Here is a 20204-nt window from a genome sequence, read left to right on the forward strand (position 1 = left end):
TTTTTTTTGTCCAGGCTAAAGTTACAGCGGGTCGATTGTTAACCAGTTAAAAAGAAGCAGGAGGATATTTTTATTGACATAATTTTATTTTGGAAATTATATTTTGTGGTTAATGAAGATGGAAACATTAGTGTACTGCCTTTGTCCAAAGGGGCCTCCAAAATCCACACAATATGAACTCACATCTTTAAGTCAACTTTGATTTTTAGTTGAACCAGCTGAAAATGACGTCCGGTGCAGAGATGCACAATAATATGTCATGTCGTCAGTTTTGGCTGATGAAGACTTTAAAGTGATATATCATGTTGGTCTGGAAATTTTCTGCTGATAAGCTGATAAACGGTGCTTTAAAAATGCTCACATGGTTTGAGTTTGTCTGCAGGTTGGAGGCTTTCTGAAGTGTCTGAAACTGATATCAGAAATCACATTTCTTCATCACTACAAACTGAACTGCCCGTCTTAATCATCCTGATCAGTACTTGTGTTCACTTACGTTACTTTCTCTCTTGACTGCTAAACGCAAACATTCAAATGTGTCGGTCAAACAATAATCCAACAGTGTTGTTATATTCTCTAAGAATGTTGTGTTTGTGTTCAGAAATACTGAAGTTATCTTTTTCTTCTTTCACCAAACTTCTTCCTCTGCTGTAAACTGGTGTGTTTGTGGCTCAGGTGAACAAACATTGTCTCTCAGTTTGGACGTGTGCAGCTGCTGGGCGTCCCGCCGCTGTGAGAGCGTCCACACATAATCTAACCTGCAGCAGGTGTTCACTCACCTGAGAGAAAACTGAGTCCACATGAAGGAAATTACATTTCCACAAACACACAGACTGATGTTTTCTCTCAGAGACCCAAAGAAACAGAAGTGGCTGCTCATTAATTAGTTTCCATGTTTTATGAATGTTTTCAATGATTTGATTTGGCTTTAGTGATTCTTCTTTTTCTCAAGTGCCTCCTCTTTCAGGTTTTGCAGGTAAAAATCTCCAGTTTAACCTCAACAACAGCTGTTTTATTGCAAACTGTGACCACGCTGACATCTACTGGGGAGCTCCTGCAACTACAGCTGAAAGAAATCACAAGTCTGAATGTGTTTTTATTTTTAGTGACATAAAATAAAAAACAAAGCAATCAAAAATGTGCATGCAGAGTGGCCACAAGGAACGCAAGCTAAGAAAGATTTGCAGAACTTTTAGAAAAAAACAAAAAGGTTCCAAATCAAGAGACAATAAAACACTGAGTCTTCCTGAAGGCAGAACACTACAGGCTAGTTTCTTTAATTTAGGTACTCGGGTCAAAGCAAACATGGAATATTTTATGGCCTTAACATCTTTTCACAGAGAATAATACAAGATAATTTGTTACAGAGAAGTTCATATTGACTGAATATTACACTTATTTAATTATATAATAACTTTTATTATTGAGCATATACTTGTTCAATGAATTGCATTTTTTTTCCCTGGCAACTAAATATTAAACACACATTAATTTATTTATTGTGTTTCAGTTTTTTCTTTTCTCTATTATCACACTATTTATTTATTTATTTATTTATTATTATTATTATTATTATTATTATTATTATTATTATTATTATTATTATTAGTAGTAGTAGTAGTAGTAGTAGTAGTAGTAGTAGTAGTAGTAGTAGTAGTAGTAGTAGTAGAAACATCAGCAGCAGTAGTATTCGCTGTTATAGAGTTTTGTACCAGCCGAGCTTCCGTACTCCGGAAGTAGCGGTGTGTTAATGCTGCTGTACAACACAAGGACAGTCGGAGGGTCTCTGACGTTATTTTAACAACTTTTAGCGTCTAAAGTTGTTTATAAAGACTCATTCGGTTGTTTTCTCTGCAGTGAATCTGAAGGTGAGTTTACTGAAGAGAAACGGGTCGTAAACAGGATGAAGAAACTCAGTCAGGGTTCAGTTCATTTAGGGAGGCTGAAATTGTTTGCTAACTGTTAGCTTGATTGTTAGCATGTAATGTTTATCATGTGCTCCAAAAATATGATATAAAATAAGTAGAGGTTATTTTATTGTAATTCAAGTGCTTGTTAGCAGAACACAGTGAATCTGATGAACAGTGAACTTCACCAAACATTTTCTCTACACTTTAACTTTACATTTATGTTGTTGTGCTCGACAGATTGGAAACCATGAGTTAGCAGTTTGCTTCAGAATAAAATGATAAAACAGGCTGCTTTAGTAATATTACATCAAAGAAAATACAACAAATTAGGATTAAATCAGATAATGCACAAGAAGAAGCTGAAATTACTTCAGTATAATTTCATTTCAGTTGATTACCCAGTGGCACCGAAAATTAATCTTTAATTTCAGCACTTCTGCTTATTATTTTCTCAATTAATCAAGTGATTATTTAGCCTGTAAAATATTATTAAAAACTGTCTTCATACCAGAGCTGAAACGGTTGGTCCATTTATTGATTAGCTGATCGGCAACTATTTTGAGAATCCATTTCTCATTTTTAGGGCTGCAACTAACGATTATTTCACAGTGAAAAATGTTCATCAGTGTCTAACAAAGTCCAATATGTTAAAGATATTCAGTTTACTGTCAGAGAGGAGTAAAGAAACCAGAAAATATTCATGTTTAAGAATTTATCTTTAAAAAAAAAAAAATCTCAAACAGATTAGTCAGCTATCAAAATAATTTGTTTATTTAGTAATTGGTTAATAAGTCATCAATCATTGCACATCTAATTGTTTTAGTAATTTTTATAGCAAAAATGTCAAACATTTTCTGGTTGCAGCTTCATAAATGTGAGGACTGGGGCTTTTTCTTTGTCATTATGATATTAAATGAAGAGAAATTATGATGAAATTTTTTCACAATTTGACATTATATAGACTGAACAATTAATTGATTAATCATGAAAATAATTGGCAGTTACAGCCCTATTTCACAAAGTTTATTTCGCCCAACCTTTTTTTAAAAAAAATTACACAATGAAACAAAGCGGCAGAAACACAACAACAAAAGAAGCAAATTGGCAGGAGAGATTTAATTAACCCTCACAGCAAGAATCTCACCTCATTAACCTTTGAAGCAAATACAGAAGGTGATTCACAAAAAGAAGATAACAAGCAACTGTGTGATCAAAAAGCAACATGAGTCAAGGAAAAAAACATGAAATAAATTAAAATTAGTTTGGTTTTACAGTTTATTAACTCATGATTTAGTGTTAAAAAACAGTATTAAAAACATAGCGTTCTGAAAATGAATGAAGGAAACTGGTATCATAGGCTACACTGAACAGTTTAGTGTAAATAAAGTTGTGTTTGTATTTGTCATTTTGTCCTCAGATGCCTCCTAAACCTCTGGAACCTCTGGCCAAGAGACTGATGAAGGGAGTGATCGTTCTGGAGCTGCTGGGCGTCGCCGGGGTGTACGGTCTGTTTCACATGATGAACAACAGTCGAGGTAAAATTTAAAAAATATAATCAACTTCAGACAGAAACTGAAGAAAAGTCAAATCTGTGTTTTTATCTTCTAAAAGTTCCTGTTTTATTTTCTCACCTGCAGATTTCAGGAGCACCATGAACAGGAGGTTTCCATCAGTGTTAGAAGGTCAGCACGTCTTTATCCTCTATTTTCGTTATAATTAACATTACAAGTTGTTAATATTTAATTATATTTGATACATCAACATCTCAGATGCTTCAATTAAATTTTAACAGCCATTAAAACCAGAAACAGTTCAGCTCAAATCAGTTATCCAAGTTTTATTCACTAAACCTGCTGCGATAAATACGTGTAAGAGTATATTTATTTAGTAATTTAATATTATAAGCAATATAATATTTTATATTTATTTGTATGCAACAGCACCATAGTGATTGTAATACAGTTTTGAACAAATCTAATTAATTCAGACAGGAGTCCTGTAATATGGAGTTACAGGAGTGCCGTAAGAGAGAATAAATCTATAAAAGAATAAGAAAATATGGAAATATTTAAAGAGGAATAAATGAATATAATAAGATAAATAACAAAATAGGAAATAATTATCAGCATTTTCATTTACATCAAAGTTTATTTCTGTATATATTTAAAAATATATATAATTTTAAAATAAATTACCTCATTTTTCTGTACATATTTCTGCATTTATTTAATTTGATGCCATTTGTTTATTTTTATCCCTTTATTTCTCCTCTTCCCTTTAACTCTTGCTGTTTGTTGAAGAGGCAAGTTGTCAATCAACTGGCTTTGGGTGGGACTTTCTGAAGAGTAGTGTCATTACTGCACATGTGAAAGATTCATGTGTTCATTTAAGCAAAAATAGGGGAAACATGAGGAAAAATTAAGGGATACAAATAATATTTTAAAATACATACAGTAAAAGTAATTTATATTTAAAAAAAAAGTAAATGTGAAAATAAATGAAAATGCTTTAATTATTTTATTTTATTTTTTTTGTATTTCTACATTTTTTTTTCTGATACTTTCACAGATTTATTCTTTTTCTTCTTTTTCTGTGGCGCTCCTGTAACTCCATACTGTCATGAATTTATGGTATTTAAGGTCAAATACATTTTTTTATTTGTTCATAAACAAACCATCTCAGGAATCTGTCAGCCTGCATGTTTGTTAAAACTGTAGAACATCTGTGTGGTTTCTCCGTTATCATTGGCCTCCCTCGCTGTAATTTCTAAACTAGCTTGAAACTAATTTTCAATTATTTTGTTAAAGGTTAATCTACTGAATATTTTCTCAATTAATATTTTGGTCCAAAAAAGTCAGAAAATAGTGAAAAATTGTGATGTTTGTATCCTTAAATGTCTTGTTTCAACAATCCAAAACTCAAAAATAATCAGTTTACTCACAGAATCCAAAGAAAACCGTTTATATTTACATTCAAGATGCAGAAACCAGTTAACTTCTGCAGGTTTTTATTACTGAAATAATTGAGATAGCTGGATATTAATTTTTCCTGTTAATGGACTATTCAGTTTATTTTCTCTGTTTTAAAAATGCATGTAACTGTAAGATGTGTATAAGTATGGAACCAAATCTGTCTCACCTGATTTAGAAATTTTAAAGCCATTGATTTCCTACTTTTTTTTTTTCCGGCATTGAAATTATTTTTCTTCACTGTTTGTATCTGAATAGAACTCTTTAAATTTTCAGTAATTCACTTTTACTTTTCAATGTTTTCAAATTCAGAATCAAACATTTGTTTAAAAAAAAATCAAATAATATATATTATTACATATATAAGTTGCTCAGATTCAATAGGCCAAATTTAAATCCCAAAATTTGATTCAAAAAAATTTAGAATAAATATCTGGGTTAAACCTGGTAAGACAGATTTGGCAGTGAAGCATCACCAACCAAAATCACAACTGTTTTATTTTGAAGGGGAGCCAAAAGTAGCCTGAAATCTCAGTGCCACATGTCATTTTTGGATTTTGGACTAATTACACATGATTAATGATTCTGATTGAAACTTGTGGGGAAAAAGCCTCCAGATTGCAAATAGATGAAGTTAGATTTTAACCTTAAACTAAAACTCCTCCCAGAAGTCCTTACCTTTGTAATTAAAGCACAAAAAAGTTAATTAGTCATATGGATGAAGACAAAAAACAAACAAACAAACATTCAAATATTAAACAAACTGCTTCAGAAAATATTCATAACTTTAATTTCTGTTGATGTTTGTCTTTATATAACAGTATGAATATGAACTCTGTACAGAGTTAAAATAAAAGAAAATCTGTTTTATTAAACTGGTTCATCTGCAGGCACAAACACGTAACCATGACAACATAACATCCTGTTTATCAAAGTCTTTAATTTTACAAAAAAAAAACAAAAACATGGCTCCTCTTCAGATCATGTTTCGTCCTGTTTATGAGACAAATGTCAGACAGCAGTCTGTGTCTTTTATCAGCTGACTTGATCTGAAACCAGTTCCTACTGTTTCCTCCCAGTTTACTACCAGTCCAACGAATGGGCCGGCGTCTACGGCATCCGAGAGCGAGACCAAGAAGCCTGGTCGGCCAAACAGGACTGAAGCTGTCAGCCGCTTGAAAATCCACAACAACAAACAGCCAGACACCCAGACAGCAGCTGCTACTTCTTCCTCTTCTTGTTTCCGAGCGTCTTCCCTCCTCCCGCTCGCGCTCGGCCGAACATCTTCCTCTTGTTGAACATCGCCTTCTTCCTGCGCAGCGTCTTGACGTCGCGGCCTTGGATCCAGTCGTCACGCTGAGACTCCCACTTCAGCTGCTTCAGGCCTGCAGGGAGAGAGACAAAGACAACATCACTGCCTGCCTCTGCCGACATGAAGGTGGCTCTCTTTTAACCTGGCTTAGTTACCATGGTAACGTGTGCTGCACACCTAGACTACTTGGAGAAGGTTATGTTCAGAGTTTCAGATTGAATTTGCTGTAAAAAGCATCACTCTTTAATTATTTTATGAAGCGATATGGATTATATACATTATATATTCAGTTACAGTGGCTCAAAGTGGAAGCATCGTGTTACCATGGGAACCTACATGCATTTCGCTGGTGATGCAGAAAATGTCTATTTGTATTTATCACAAATCAATGAAGTGATTTCCACTGATCCTTCATTATGGGACAGATTTAAAGTCTGCAGTCGTCATGTCAGAAATACAGCAGCTTTAAATCAATCAATCCTCTCCTGCCTTATTTACAGAAACTGTGCTGCTTTTTACTGTAATATTTTTTTTATTTTCTTCGCAGCTCTCTCATTATAACAACCTGTTGGTCTTGACTGAAGTAGGCAGCATGTGATTGGTCCAAACACCTCTTTTTATGTGAACACACAGAGTTGTGATTCTTGTTATCTCTGACTGGGGTTTTGGGTTTTGTTGAGTCTGGATCTGTTGAACTGGTTTTGGGTTTCAGCCTTCTGGGAGAATTTAACAGTTTGTTTATATATATATATATTTTTTTTTTAAAGAGTTTAAAGGTGACTGTTGAGGATCCGACTGATTTTCTCTCTGTGGAGACGTTAATAAACCTGGCTGGTATCCAGCAAACTGAATTAAAAAAAAAAAAAACTGTCCTGTTGATTTCTGCCTCTAAAATGATACTCAGAGCTTAAAGGGACAGTTCACCCCAAAATCAAAAATACATATTTTTCCTCTGGCCTGTTTATCCATCTACAGTACGGCTGAGTGATTTTGAATAAATATCTAACTGCCATTACTTTTACTGATATTGCAATTTGATGAGAGAATGATCATTTTTATATTGTTATTCTCTTTCAGTGAAAAACATTTGAGGTCTGATTTTTGCAGCGATCTGGACCAAACGATGTAGAACTTGGCAACTATTTAGATAATCGATTAATCAGTTAATCAAATGTCCAAATTCTGATTTCAGTTTCTTAAATGTGAATATTTACTGGATTTTTTTTCCTCCTCTCTGACAGTAAACTGAATATCTTTGAGTCGTGGACAAAACAAGACATTTGAGGACGTCACCTTGGACTTTGAGAGACATTTTATGGACCAAAGAAATAATTAATTAATCATAAATTGACTGACGGATTAATGATAGTGAAAATAATCATTAGTTGCTCTACAAAGATGTTTTCTTCAGTCTAGAATCTGATGTGTCGGTCAGAACGATTTTACAAACAAAAATTGGGTTTTATTGAAAGATGCATTAGACCATATTGTGATTTTGGGGTGAACTGTCCCTTTTCTTCTGGAGAAATATCTACTTATATTTATGTATGTGAATCAGACAAACCTGCTTTGGCTTTTAAAATCTAATCAACCTTCCTTAACATGTAACTGAACATTAATCATTATTTAATTTAAGCAGGAATCAAAACGTGAACAGAACAGATTTACTTCAGACACGTATTAAAATTTACACTAAATCTTAAGTTTTTTGTATTAAATTCTATTTATATACCACTTCTCATGCACTGAAAAATATAAAATGTGTCATACAAACTATAAAAAGATAATTTTACTTTTTCTTTCTTGTTTTTCTCTTTTTGTTCAACAGAAAACTCAGCCTCCTTCAGTCTAATCTGCTCCTCTCGTCCCTCAGGTTTCTGTCAGGTGTTATAAAGGTTGTGATCACTCAGGTGTTCTTACCTGCTTTATCTGTGTTCGCCATGGCGTTCAGCCCGATGTTGTCAAACTTGGAGCCGGTGTTCTCGTCCAACAGGGAGCCAAACTGAAAAACAAAACCAAAAATATCAAGTTAAAAAAGTTTTATGTTAAACATGCAGAAAACCTTCTATGTTTCTAAAAAAAACTCAGCTGTTCTTAAAGATTAAACTATTTTGATAACTGATCAAATATGTGAGTCACTTTTCCAACAAAACTTCTCAAACGTGATGATTTACTGCTTAATTTAGTCTTCTATGATGATAAACTGAACATCTTTGTGTTCTGAGTTTCCTGAATGAAACTGAATTGAATACATCACGTTGGATTCTGGGAAGTTTTTGACAGGAGCAGTATATGCACCCAGCTGTTCAATTCAAAGTCATACAGATTATAATAAAGAATTTAATATGTTCCTCCTGTTTTTCTCAGTTTTCCACCAAAACTTCATTCAAATGTTTTTCCAGAAAGCTTTAAACTTGTTGCAGAGTCTCAGGGTAGATTTTAGTTGTACTTTATGACTATTTCAATTAAAACAAAATAAAAACAAAAAGTTCTGTCTTTTTATCATCTCACCTCTTCAGCAGAAGCAAACATGGCAGCGTCCTTCTTTCCTTTCTTCTTCTTCTTCCCCTGCTTGGATCCTGAGAGAAGGAGCAGCAATAAATAAGGTGACTTTAAAAATGAAGAAGTTTTACTTTACTGAGAAAATCAACAGTCAGACTGAGTTAAAACACTTTAAATTGCTAAACTCTAACGAAGGTAAAAATTAAAAACAGGATTATTTAGGGGAAGATGAACCGACCTAAAGATCCAGAGAAGTCGAGCTCCTCGGAGGATTTCCGTTTGCCTTTCTTGGTACGAGGAGTTAAATCTGGAGTTTCCATCTCATCGTCTGAATCTGCAAAAAGAAAAAAGGTTTATTTTATTATTTGAAGCAGGAAAAGTTTATTCATAACCTTCTGTAATATGAACAGGTTAACTGATATAAAGTTTTTATAAAGAGCAGCCTGATAACAGATATGATTAAATCTTTTGGAATTTATTAACCGTCGTTCTTTAAATGTTTATCTTTTCATATTTGTATGATGTTCATATGGAACAAAAACATTTTCTAAGGTTTCATTGTTTTATAGTTTCCTATTTTCTCTTTCCTTCAGTTATTTTTATTCAGGATCAGCATAACAACGGACAGATTTTTTAATAGTGTTAATGCTTAATTTCATGATGATTCTTTTCTCCATTTTATGATATTTTTGTGTTTGGTTCCTGTTTTTGTGCATCTTTTATTTTTTCGTTTCTCTTTGTGACATGATTTGATATTTGATGATGAGCTTGATGTTTTTTTGTATGTGAACCTGAACTCACCATCGAACGCAGCATCGTCGTCCTCCAGCTCTGGAACTGAAAGAAAACAAAAGAAAAACAAACAATTTTAAGACATGAAGATTTTTTATTTAGTATTCAGGTCAGAGGAACAAACCCTCCAACTGTTTGTCCTGAGAATCTCTAAAAACACTGAGTTTAAATTTAAACACAACATAAATTTAAAAATATCAGCAGGGAAAAACTGAAAGTGACTCAAACTAAAATAAAACTAGAAACAACTTTTGATGTTTCCTACCGTCTCCATCTTCATCTCCACCTCCGTCCAGGTCCATGAACGTCCCTCCTTCCTCCTCCAGCTCATCTCCGAAGTCTTCCTCGTCCATACTGCCCAGAGACACCTCCTCGTCGTCCAGGTCGTCCATGTCCGAGTCGTCCAAGTCCGAGTCGGAGTCCTCCGCGTTTTTCTTAGGTTTTTTACTCTTTACGTTACTGAAGGACCAAGGATGGAACAAACAGATTTTGGACTTTTTTTTCTTAAAAAATTAATAAACTGATTATCAAAATAGTTGGTAATTGGTTTAATAATTGATTAACAATAATAATAATAAAAAAATATCACTGAATCTTTGCAGTATTGAAGAGCCAGATCTGATCGGACTAAACTCTGAGTTGGGTTCAGCTCTGGTAAAGTAATTCTTTTTTCTTCTGAACCAGTTGAATGTAGAAGTCATTTTAGATTTTCAGAGAACCAGATGCCTGTTGTTTGTTTGTTTGTTTGTTGTGTTCTGCTCACCCTGCAAAGTCCAGATGATTGTCTGCCACATCAGTGAAGTACGAGTCTCCTTCACAGGAATCTGTGAGAAAAAAAAAAGACAAAGTCAGATCAAGTTATCAGAAATATAAAAATATATGAAACAAAAAATATTATTCATTCATAAATTAAACATTTTTAGCTTGAAGTTAAGTAAAAGTTTAAAAACTTATTGTATACATTTTTAAAAACATGACACTGACTTGAAATTTAAATTGATTATTGGAGGTTCATTATTATCGACTAACAGGATTTAAAATCTACAGACACGTCAACAGTCTCTGGTGCCCTCTGCAGTCCTTCAGTTGGACCTATTGAAACTGCACCGAGTGTCTCGACTCACCGAGTATCTTCTCAAACTCGTCGTCGTCCACGTCCTCCACGCTCTCGTCGTCTCCGTCTCGTCGCGGTCGACGGAGCTGCTTCTCCTGCTGCCGCTTCTTGAAGAAACTGACAAGAGAGAATAAAAAAATAAAAACATCAGAAACTGACTGAAAGTAAAAAAACCAAATCAAACAACGTTTGATGAAGCTGTAGGTTGTATTGATTATTGGTGATAACTGGGAATAATCAAAAATTAGGTTTGTTACAAACCCACACTTCTTACAAAACTGTGAATATGAAGTAAATATGATATAAACAAACAAATACATGTTTGCAGCTCGTTCAGGTCTTAACAGATACATCCAACAGTATCCAAGTCCAAAAACCTGGAAATGTTCATTAATCTTTTATTTATTAATATTAATTAATCTCTTAATGAAATCTGCTGATCCAATAATGTAACATAAGAGGTTTTGTTCTTTCCACACTTGAGGATCATTGATGGTTTTTGGTTCCATGTTGGTTTTATCAATAATTTCTCTGCAGAATCGTTTCAGACTCACCGATAGAAGAAGATTTCTTCCACAGGGATCTGACTCTCGTCTTTAGACAGAAACTCCTCACAGTTCACTGACAGACACACAGAAAACAGCTCAGTGCACTGACGGAAAAAATCACTTCAAGGTAAAACAAAACAACGTAATGATTCAATATTAATTCAACACAAATCAGAAAACTCACCTGGTAAAGATTTGACAGGGAACTTCTGTTTGGGCTGCAGCGCTGCAGCGTCTGTGTTTTCTAACAAAAACAAATAGTACAATTTTTTTTTCAATTTCATAACTAGATTTGTCGATTTTTTTTAGATACTGACATGATTCTGTCACTGAACATCAACATAAACAGTCAGAATATGTGAAATCATTGTTTTAATCTTCCTTTATTCTTATATTTTGCACCACAGACTGAGCAGAAAGACATTTGAATACAACCAATAATCAGCAGTGAAACAAAGTCTATTAAATAAATAAAGTTTGTGTTTCTTACGTTTCCCCTTCAGCTGTTTGGGGTTTCTGAAGACGAATCGGTCCAAGAATCTGATGAGGGTGAAGTCCTGCAGGGGGTCACCTGAGTACTGGATGGAGTCTCCCTGTGGACACGACACCAAATAAACAACAACATGTTTACAGGTAAGAGGAAGTAAACAACACGTTTACATCAAAAACTACCAGAGAAGAAGAGAAAAGATGTGACGTCAAATCTAAAAGGTTTTACCTGCAGGAGGGTTTTTGCAAACAGCGACACAGACGGGTGGAAGTGAAGAACGAGCTGCAGACAAACAAGAAACAAAAACTGTTCACAAACTTTTACAAAGTTTTTATTTGTTGTTTCTATTCTGGCGTTTAATTTGGAGTAAAGTTACAGTCTAAGTTTCTAGACTTTAATATTCAGTTTGACATTATTTTTGTCCCTGGTGTCATTTGATTGATTTTTTTTGTTGCAATTTTTATTTTTTCTGCATTTTTAAAATTTGGCTACTTGAAACACTTCAGCTTCATGTTTACATGAAATGTGCTTTATAAATATAACTGAGGTTATTATTATTTACCAATAATTCAGTCTATATGTGAGACCATACTATTGCAACTATATGAAATCCAATGTCTTCATTTTTAACATTTTGTCTTTACATTTTATTTCATTTTTAAGACCGTAGACTGATCAAATTCTTAACGGCTGATTAATTGAACAATTGTTGTGTTATTCGTTTGTTTGTTTATTTGTTTCTCACCTTCTGTAGTTCCCATAAGGTCGTGTGGTCGGCGCCGCAGAATAACGGGTTCCTGTGCAGCGGGTCGTAGTTCTGCATGTTCTTCGCTCCTTGAAATAAACAAGAAGGAAGGAGAAAAATAAATATTGAAGGAGAACGATAACAACATGAAACATTAATTGATCTGCTGGTTCTGTATCTGAGAAATGAAGTATTTATGCTGTTGATGCACTTCATGAAAGTTTTTAAAAGTTTGATGTAAATTTAAAAACACTCGTCAGTAATTATCAGACAAAACTTGATCTTCATCTTCTTGTAGTCCAGATTAATTAAAACCACTAAGGTCAAAGATTTAAGTTCATCTAAAGAAGAAAAGTAAATTACCTCAACTAAATATTGCAGGTTTTTAGATTATTCTGTTCTATTCTAGAAAGTTGCCTTGAAACTTTGAGTTGTCTCAACTTTCTTTTTTAAGGTTTGTTTTTGTTGATGAGAGGAAATAAAAATAATGAGATGACCTGTTAAAAAATGGCAGTCAAAATGCACAAATTTGCGTTGGATCACATGACTGCGACTGAACAAACAACAACAACGAACACAAAATCAGAACACTGATCACAGACCTTCCAGGTTCTGGTGATGTACCCATGATGCCGCGGGCTTCGCCTCCTCCGTCCCTGCAGTCGCTCCTTCCTCCAGTTTGTCTGCGTCCACAAAACGCTCCTCTTCATTATCATCCTCCTCCTCCGCCGTGAGGTCTTTGAACGCCTCCTCCTCCCCGTCCTGAGTGAACACAGAAGAATGAAAGAAGAAAAATCTGTCAGTTATTACATATTATCTCTACTACAGTTATTCATTTATGAATATGCTTTTTCTTACATCCTCTCACATTTAACAACCCGTTAAAGTTGTTCTGATTTTATGACTAAGTGATGTGAAACTTGTCTTTTCATACCAAAGTTATTTTATGACCTGAACATTTTGTTTCCTTCAGGTTTATAAATTTATTCGTGATCTGTTTTTGGCTTCACCTCAGACCCAAAAAAATGTTTTTCGAAAAGTGAAAGATTAAAGGTTTGCAGCAACTTTAAAAATAAATAAACTGTGTAACAATTTGTGACTTTTGTAACATTTTTCTTATTTTGCAGTAAACTGTAGTGATATTTAAAATTTGTAAATAAGAAGCATTTTTTTAATCTTATTGTTTAGTTTTTACATGTTATCAACAGAAGAACATTAATTAAATGTCAGAGAATTACAAAAGTCAAAATGATGCGATACTAAACTCTACATTTAAAATCTGATTTTCTAAGGTTTTTGTATACATTTTTTTTAGACTTCAACAATTAGCAGATTGATGGATTAGTCGACTGACAGAAAAATAACTCGCAATTATTATAACAATTGATTTTAGTGATTTTCTGAGCAAAAAGCCAAACATTTCTGAATATTGGACCGTTGGTTCAGTAATACAAGCAATCTAAAGACGTCACCCTGAACTTTTTGACATTTTAAAGACCAAACATTAATTGAGGAGATAATCAGGAGATTAATCAATGAAATAAGTGCTAGATGCAGATCAATCAAATGAATTTTTTCCTGCCTATGATTTTTCTTTCAGATATAAAAGAACCTCCCTTTGATTATGTTGCTTTTTCATATTTATTTATTTTTTTTATTCCATTTCATTATTATTATTACTCATTTTATTTTTTAGTTTATGTTATTATTCTTTCACCTCATTGTCTTTTGTTAACTGTGTTTTTTATTATTGTGTCTTCAGTGGGAACAACCTGAACTGTTCTTACTATACTATAATGAAAAACTTGAAAACAGTAGAATATTCCAAAAAATATATATAACCACCTTTCAACACATTTTACAAATTTATTAAAAAACATCTCAAATAAATATCCTGATGAGTTCATTTTTATTTTTATTTTAATTAAGAATCAAAAACAAGTTCCTTCTGATTTTGTTACAGTTTCCATTTCACACTCACTTTAGTAAAGTAAAAGTCTGTTTCCTGTGTCAGTAAAGTTAAACTGGATTGGTCTGAATACTGATGAGGTGTCGTTGCGACGTTCTTACCCCGTCCTCCTGCAGCAGCATCCTGAGCCCCGGTTTGGCCTTCATCACCTCGGACACGAGGAAGAGCGCTCCACAGGCGAAGCTGGCGTTCTGCTCGGCGCTGACCTGCAGCAGCCGCTTCACGAAGGCTTTGACGCGCCGCAGCACGATGTCGGCCTTCAGGGACTTGTAGAGCAGGTTGAGGAACATGCTCTGTCTGGAGGATGACGACAGCCCGGGGTCCAGCAACTTCCTGCACAGAAGAAGAAGAAGAAGAAGAAATGCAGACAGTTTTAGATTTTCATCCATTGTTCATCATCGTTTTAATCGTTGTTGTCTCTCAAAATGAATAATTACTCAAATGTGCAGTTTATTTAAAAATAAGAAAACTGTGCAACATTTTTCTACCTTTAAATTTAAACATATAAAGTGTGTCATGATGAGATGACAGAAAGGTCGGAGCCGCCAGGTGAGGCTGGTCTTACCTGTACAGGGCGACGTAGTATCGGTCGGAGACGGTCTGCTGGGAGTCCATCACCTGGAAGAGCAGCATGAGCGCCTGCACAGCCGTGTTGAACTTCACCAGGTGAACCACCTTGAACAGCGTATCCAGCTGCTCCTTCACCTTCTCATCTCCGCTGCCGGCGTAGGGATACGCCCGGTTCACGCCCGACAGCAGGACGCTCAGCATCTTCGACTCGATGTCCTTCTTTTTGATGCAGGCGCGGAAGAACGAGAAGTAGATGGTGATGAGCTTGGCGGCGAGCTCGGCCTCGTCGTGGCTCAGCATCACCTGGCTGAGGAAGCAGACGGCGTAGTACTGCGCCTTGGGGCTGATGTTGGGCCGGAACATGAGGCGCTCCACCTCGCAGCACACCACCACCTTCATGTTGGGGTGTTTGTGCAGCAGCGTCTCCAGCAGGTACGATGCCTTGGCTGCCGTCTTGTACTCGGGGTCGCCCAGCTTGTTGACGACCTGCATGAGCAGCGCCCGCTCCTGCTCCGGGCGGCTGCACAGCATCTCGTGGGCGGTGGCCAGCGCCTTCGCCTTGGTGGCCGCCACCGTGTCGTGAGCCACCGTGTCCAGAGCCACCACGAACTCGGCCACATGGTGCTTCAGCTGGTGCTCGAAGTACCAGAGGATGAGACGGCGGTCGCGGGCATCGCGGTTGCCGCTGGCCTTCTCCTCCAGCTGGTCGAATGGGTGCTGGGCAAAGGGGCGGAGCTTCCTGTGCTCTGGCAGCAGGTCAGACAGCAGCAGCTCTCGCAGCGTGTCCAGAGCCATCAGACCCATCCGCCGGCTGCCCTTCTTCTTCATCATGGCAACCAGGTTCTCCACATGCTCCAACGTGTGCACCGGAGCATCCTGGATCAGAACTGTCATGGCCGCCATCCTGTCGGCCAGCACGCCGGAGGAGACGACGGTCTTCATCCAGTTGGAGTTGGCTCCCTTCTGCAGGTTCTTCTTGCTCTTGTAGAGCTCCACCTCGGCCTCGAACAGCTGCTGGGCGAGCGTCCTGTACTGGGACACCAGTGACGGGTCCTGTGGCGTGGATGAGCCCTCGGCGGCGTACTCCAGGTCAAACCACTTCCCTCCAGGTTTGACCAGCAGCACCTGCCGCAGCTGGAACTCAAACACGTTCGCGTTCTGCTTCACCTTCTTTGTAGCAGTCGCCTGGACGTCTTTTGTCTTCTTCACTTTCTGTTTGTCCTCCGCTCGCTGGTTGTTGGCGACCTTCTGCTGAGAGGTGGATGCCTCTTCTTCTTTTACTGAAGCTTTCTTGGTTTCGGCTTTCTTACTTTCCTTCTCGCTGCTGTCCGCGGCGCCGTCCTCAGGCTCCTCTGTGACGACCTGCATACCGGCGAGCGCCCGGATGCCCAGTTTGGTGATGAATTTCTCCAGCTCGCCCTCCTCCAGGTCATCTATCGCTCCTTTCTTTCCTCCATCAACGAGCTCATTGGAGTCATCCAGACTGGCGAGCATGACGTAGTCCGCCTGCAGAGGAACAAGAGAAGAAGAAACATGCCAGGAAACTGCTGTTATAAACTATAATACACATTACACTAGACAAGCAGAAATAAAACACCAAACAAACCTTTTATATAGAGCTACAATGATTGATTGATTGATTAGCTGTCAACTATTAAATGAATCACCAACTATTCTGATAATCAATTGATTGGTTTGAGCACAAATCATCATCATTATATATGATGCTGTTATCAATTTTACATTATTATAAAATAACACTGGGCTGTATGAACTATTTTCTTGGACTAAAATGTCAGCTGATTATTAAATTATGAGCAGATCAAATCATGAATAAGGTCGGAAGCTGCAGCCTTGGCTGTGCTGTCGTTGAATGAAGAAAATCATATTGGGAGCAAAAATATCGGTTAAAAACTGACTTGACCTCCTAGACAAAGTTAACAGCGGATCTTAGGATGGTTTAAACTGACGTTACCTCATGGTTACTAGAAAATTAATTTAAATAATTTGTCGGCATCAGAAATAAACATGAACTGCACAAAACCTGTCGTGTGTACGTGTATTAATGCTTATTAACCCTCCAACACCTTCATGTTTATGAACAGCTGCTGTTCTGCCTTTATTCAGGTTTTATCTGGTAAAAACTCACCTGAGTTCCTCCGAGCCGTAAAACCTCCTCCATGTTGAACTCTTCTTCTTTCTTCGCTGTTCCTTCTTCACCTTCAGCATCTTCATCTTTCTCCCCCCCGCTGTTTTCAGCCTCCATGTCGTTTTCTTCAGCCTCAAATGTCACTTTTTTAAAGGCTTTAGGCTTTTTACGGTTCTTGTTTTTCGCTGCCATGCTGCCTGCTACAGCATGAGGAGGACCCGTGACCCGGATGTGAATGGTTATGTCACATCCGTAATTGAAAACCCCGAAATATTTATGTTATTTTTTACTATTGAAAAAATCGAATGAGCATGGAAAATTTATTTAATACATTACTGACGGTTTGTTTTTATTTTTTATTTACGAATAAGATCCACATCCAACAGTGACACGTGACTTTCTGTTGCCACCGTTCATCCAATCAGACAGCTGGTCACGCCTTTGTCTGTCAAGTTAGCTACTTTTGGACTGGTTGATAAATTGAAATGCAGAAGAATTGTCTTTCAAAATAATAAATAAGAAATTATAACAACTGATTATTCTTTAAAAAAAAAATAGACAAATAAATAAATAGATTAGTAAATAATAACATAGCAAATGCTACTATATGCTAAATGTATGGAACCGACACCTGTTTTTGCATTTATTTCAAATTGTACAAGGAATATCATATTATCCCTCTGGAAACCGATCATTTTTGCAAGTTATATCTATGCATGAAACAGTATTATAAAATATAATAATAGAAAATACTGAATACATGGTGTTTTTTTTATTTTTCAAAATAACTGGGATTCTGCTCTGGGTATTTGGACTAATAGCCTAATAGTCTTGTTTCAGTGATGACTTTACTAACAAATAAAGACGATAAAGACGGATAATCAGATTGACTTTGTTTTATATAAACTCTACAAGTTAAGTATGTCTAGCAACAGATGTTTTATTGTGAAAGGTTAGCCGGAAGTCAAATCTTTCATTGCGATTTACTTGACGTTTATCATCCTGTTAGCATTTCGCTCTTGCACAAGGACTTTACAGGTTTTAGCTGTTTTAAACCAGCGTCAGACACAAACGAAAACGTTTAGATTTTTATCGTTTGTACCCGAAACTGAACCGTTATTTTCCGCTGCGACTCTGTTCGTCTTTAACCGTTAACGTACTTTGAGCTAACGTGGCTAATGCTAACCGGCTAGCTTCTGTCCTGTCGGAGAGTAGAGACTTCAGGTCCATGTGGTTCAAGTTAAAGTCACATATTAATTAACCTGCACGTACTGTATTAAATAATGCTACCGAACCAAATATTTAAAGTGTTGTAGCTGTGTTTGTATGAAACAGAGCAGAATGAGGGTTTGTTTAGGTGTTAAAACACAGCAGCTGATCAGCAGAGTGTTCAATCAAACTGTCAATCAATCAGCAGCAGGTGAGTGAATTCAAATAATGTTTGACTGAGTCACTTCGCTGTTCACATACTGTTAGACTGATCAGGATATGAGATCTGAAGGTGTGATATTTGATTTATTTTAACCTGATTTAAGGCTGTATCTAACACGTATTGCCTTTTTTTTTAAAAAAAATCTGCTTCTAAGAAAAATCTGTCATTGATTAATTAATTGTTGCTTTGCTATAGAAGTAAACTTGTAAAGTTTCCTTTACAAGATTTTAATTTTACATTCTTTATTATAAATTGATAGAACTCTTTAGATTGTAATATATAAAAATTGAATTTAGAACACAGGGTAAATTCATCAAGGTTCATCACTTTATTGCCACATCAACATGGTCGATTTGAATTTGTCTTGATGAAAAAAAAAAAAAAAATGTAAATATGTGTGTAATGTTTGTGTTTGACAGTGCGATGGCGAGCAGCTCAGACCAGACTCCTGTGCAGCCCTTCAACAGATGAAGGAAAACCCAGACCCTCCATGCTTCGACACCTGACCTCCAAAATAAAAGCCACAGGTCCCATTACCGTGGCAGAGTACATGAGAGAGGTGCTCACCAACCCTGTGACGGTAAGAGTTCATCTGTCACAGTCTGCGTGTCCTTAATCACTTCAGAAATCTTTTAAAGTCAAAATGTCCTTACTTTTATTTTGCAGTTATAATTTGAGCACAAATAATTTTTTCCCCCTTCATTGTTCCATGTGGCCACTGGGTGGCGACAGACAGTCGCCATCTCTGGTCTCTGTCCATGGTGCTTCACAGTTCAGGGTCATGATCTTTACCATCCTGCCTGTTTGATCTTTGATTGTTTTTACTGTGAAAAGCTTTATAATTTTTATTGTGAATAGTGCTGCGTAAATAAACCTTTATATAATTACTTATGACACCTCAGCAAACACCTAGAATCACTATAACAACCACTTGACATGTCCAACTCAGATCGCCAGAGGGTTTGGTCTTATCAGTTTGCTTTATGGAGCTTTTAAAGTCTACTAATTAATTTTCCCACAAACACTGAAGGAGTCTGTCTATTTAAGATTTTAAAAAGTGTGAAATAAATGTTAAATGACTTGTGCAGCATAATCCAACTATCCAAAGATGTCTATTTTTTTCTCCCAGCATGTCTTTTCTTCCTCTGAAAAGACATGCTGGGAAAGAATGACACTTTGAATTTGTGTTTTAAGATGAACTGTTCCTTTTTATTTGTACTTTTTAAAACCTGAACTATTTTCACAGCATCTGCTGCCTTCATTCAGACTGATTTATTTCCTCTCTTAGGGTTATTATGTGAGGAACAACATGCTGGGACCTGAAGGAGATTTCATCACATCACCAGAAGTCAGTCAGATTTTTGGAGAGGTGAGGCTGGAAAATTCAATTTTTAAAAAATAAAAAATAACATATATATCTTGCCTGTTAGATAAGAAAGGCTTGTGGCAGCTTTTTTGACCATTTCTTCATGTTGTTTTAAGTGTTTGACCATGAGAGTTTGTTGTTTGTTCCAGCTGATCGGCGTGTGGATCGTCAGTGAGTGGATGGGAGCAGGTCAACCCAAACAGCTGCAGCTGGTCGAGCTCGGACCTGGAAAAGGATCGCTGGCCAATGACGTCCTCAGAGTACGAACGTAACATTTTACAGCAGCAGGACTTCATACTGATCAGAGAATATCATCAGATCAGTAATTTCTTTCTCTCC

General features: G+C 36.4%; 3 protein-coding genes across 3 annotated transcripts in view; 2 read left to right on the top strand and 1 right to left on the bottom strand.

Annotated features, from left to right (window-relative positions):
• Window positions 1-1708: 1708 nt before the first annotated feature.
• Window positions 1709-6094, top strand: LOC146314861 (protein CEBPZOS-like). Its single transcript, XM_084737394.1, has 4 exons — window positions 1709-1865; window positions 3325-3442; window positions 3545-3589; window positions 5956-6094. The coding sequence occupies exons 2-4, from the start codon at window positions 3325-3327 to the stop codon at window positions 6036-6038; spliced, it is 246 nt and encodes an 81-aa protein (XP_084593520.1). The 5' UTR covers window positions 1709-1865; the 3' UTR covers window positions 6039-6094.
• On the bottom strand, window positions 5644-17293 carry cebpz (CCAAT enhancer binding protein zeta). The gene is made up of 17 exons (XM_084737396.1): window positions 17068-17293; window positions 14914-16424; window positions 14450-14681; window positions 12982-13141; window positions 12380-12468; window positions 11863-11916; window positions 11635-11737; window positions 11329-11388; window positions 11151-11217; window positions 10607-10713; window positions 10246-10306; window positions 9748-9941; window positions 9492-9527; window positions 8929-9024; window positions 8700-8767; window positions 8109-8190; window positions 5644-6261 (listed from the first exon to the last, which is right to left on the bottom strand). Exons 1-17 carry the CDS (start codon window positions 17257-17259, stop codon window positions 6098-6100), a joined length of 3276 nt encoding a protein of 1091 aa, XP_084593522.1. The 5' UTR covers window positions 17260-17293; the 3' UTR covers window positions 5644-6097.
• A 742-nt stretch (window positions 17294-18035) lies between these two features.
• ndufaf7 (NADH:ubiquinone oxidoreductase complex assembly factor 7) overlaps window positions 18036-20204 on the top strand; it is a 29908-nt gene continuing 27739 nt past the window's right edge. Inside the window, exons 1-4 of the mRNA XM_084737483.1 lie at window positions 18036-18487; window positions 18919-19079; window positions 19788-19868; window positions 20015-20125. Of these exons, the coding sequence (XP_084593609.1) occupies window positions 18394-18487; window positions 18919-19079; window positions 19788-19868; window positions 20015-20125 (447 nt within the window). The 5' untranslated portion in view covers window positions 18036-18393. The remainder of the gene's footprint in view (window positions 18488-18918; window positions 19080-19787; window positions 19869-20014; window positions 20126-20204) is intronic.

The sequence above is a fragment of the Lutjanus erythropterus genome, chromosome 15 (genome assembly GCF_056507025.1).
Source record: "Lutjanus erythropterus isolate fLutEry1 chromosome 15, fLutEry1.hap2, whole genome shotgun sequence".
NCBI lineage: Eukaryota > Metazoa > Chordata > Actinopteri > Lutjaniformes > Lutjanidae > Lutjanus > Lutjanus erythropterus.

Excerpts from the sequence above, each read along its gene's own strand:
- LOC146314861 (XM_084737394.1), top strand. The coding sequence starts at position 3,325 with ATGCCTCCTAAACCTCTGGAACCTCTGGCCAAGAGACTGATGAAGGGA. Across the intron at positions 3,443-3,544 it reads CATGATGAACAACAGTCGAG|ATTTCAGGAGCACCATGAAC; the intron begins GTAAAATTTAAA and ends TCTCACCTGCAG. Across the intron at positions 3,590-5,955 it reads GTTTCCATCAGTGTTAGAAG|TTTACTACCAGTCCAACGAA; the intron begins GTCAGCACGTCT and ends GTTTCCTCCCAG.
- cebpz (XM_084737396.1), bottom strand. The coding sequence starts at position 17,259 with ATGGCAGCGAAAAACAAGAACCGTAAAAAGCCTAAAGCCTTTAAAAAA. Across the intron at positions 11,389-11,634 it reads CAAACAGCTGAAGGGGAAAC|AAAACACAGACGCTGCAGCG; the intron begins GTAAGAAACACA and ends TGTTTTTGTTAG. Across the intron at positions 8,768-8,928 it reads CGACTTCTCTGGATCTTTAG|GATCCAAGCAGGGGAAGAAG; the intron begins GTCGGTTCATCT and ends TCCTTCTCTCAG.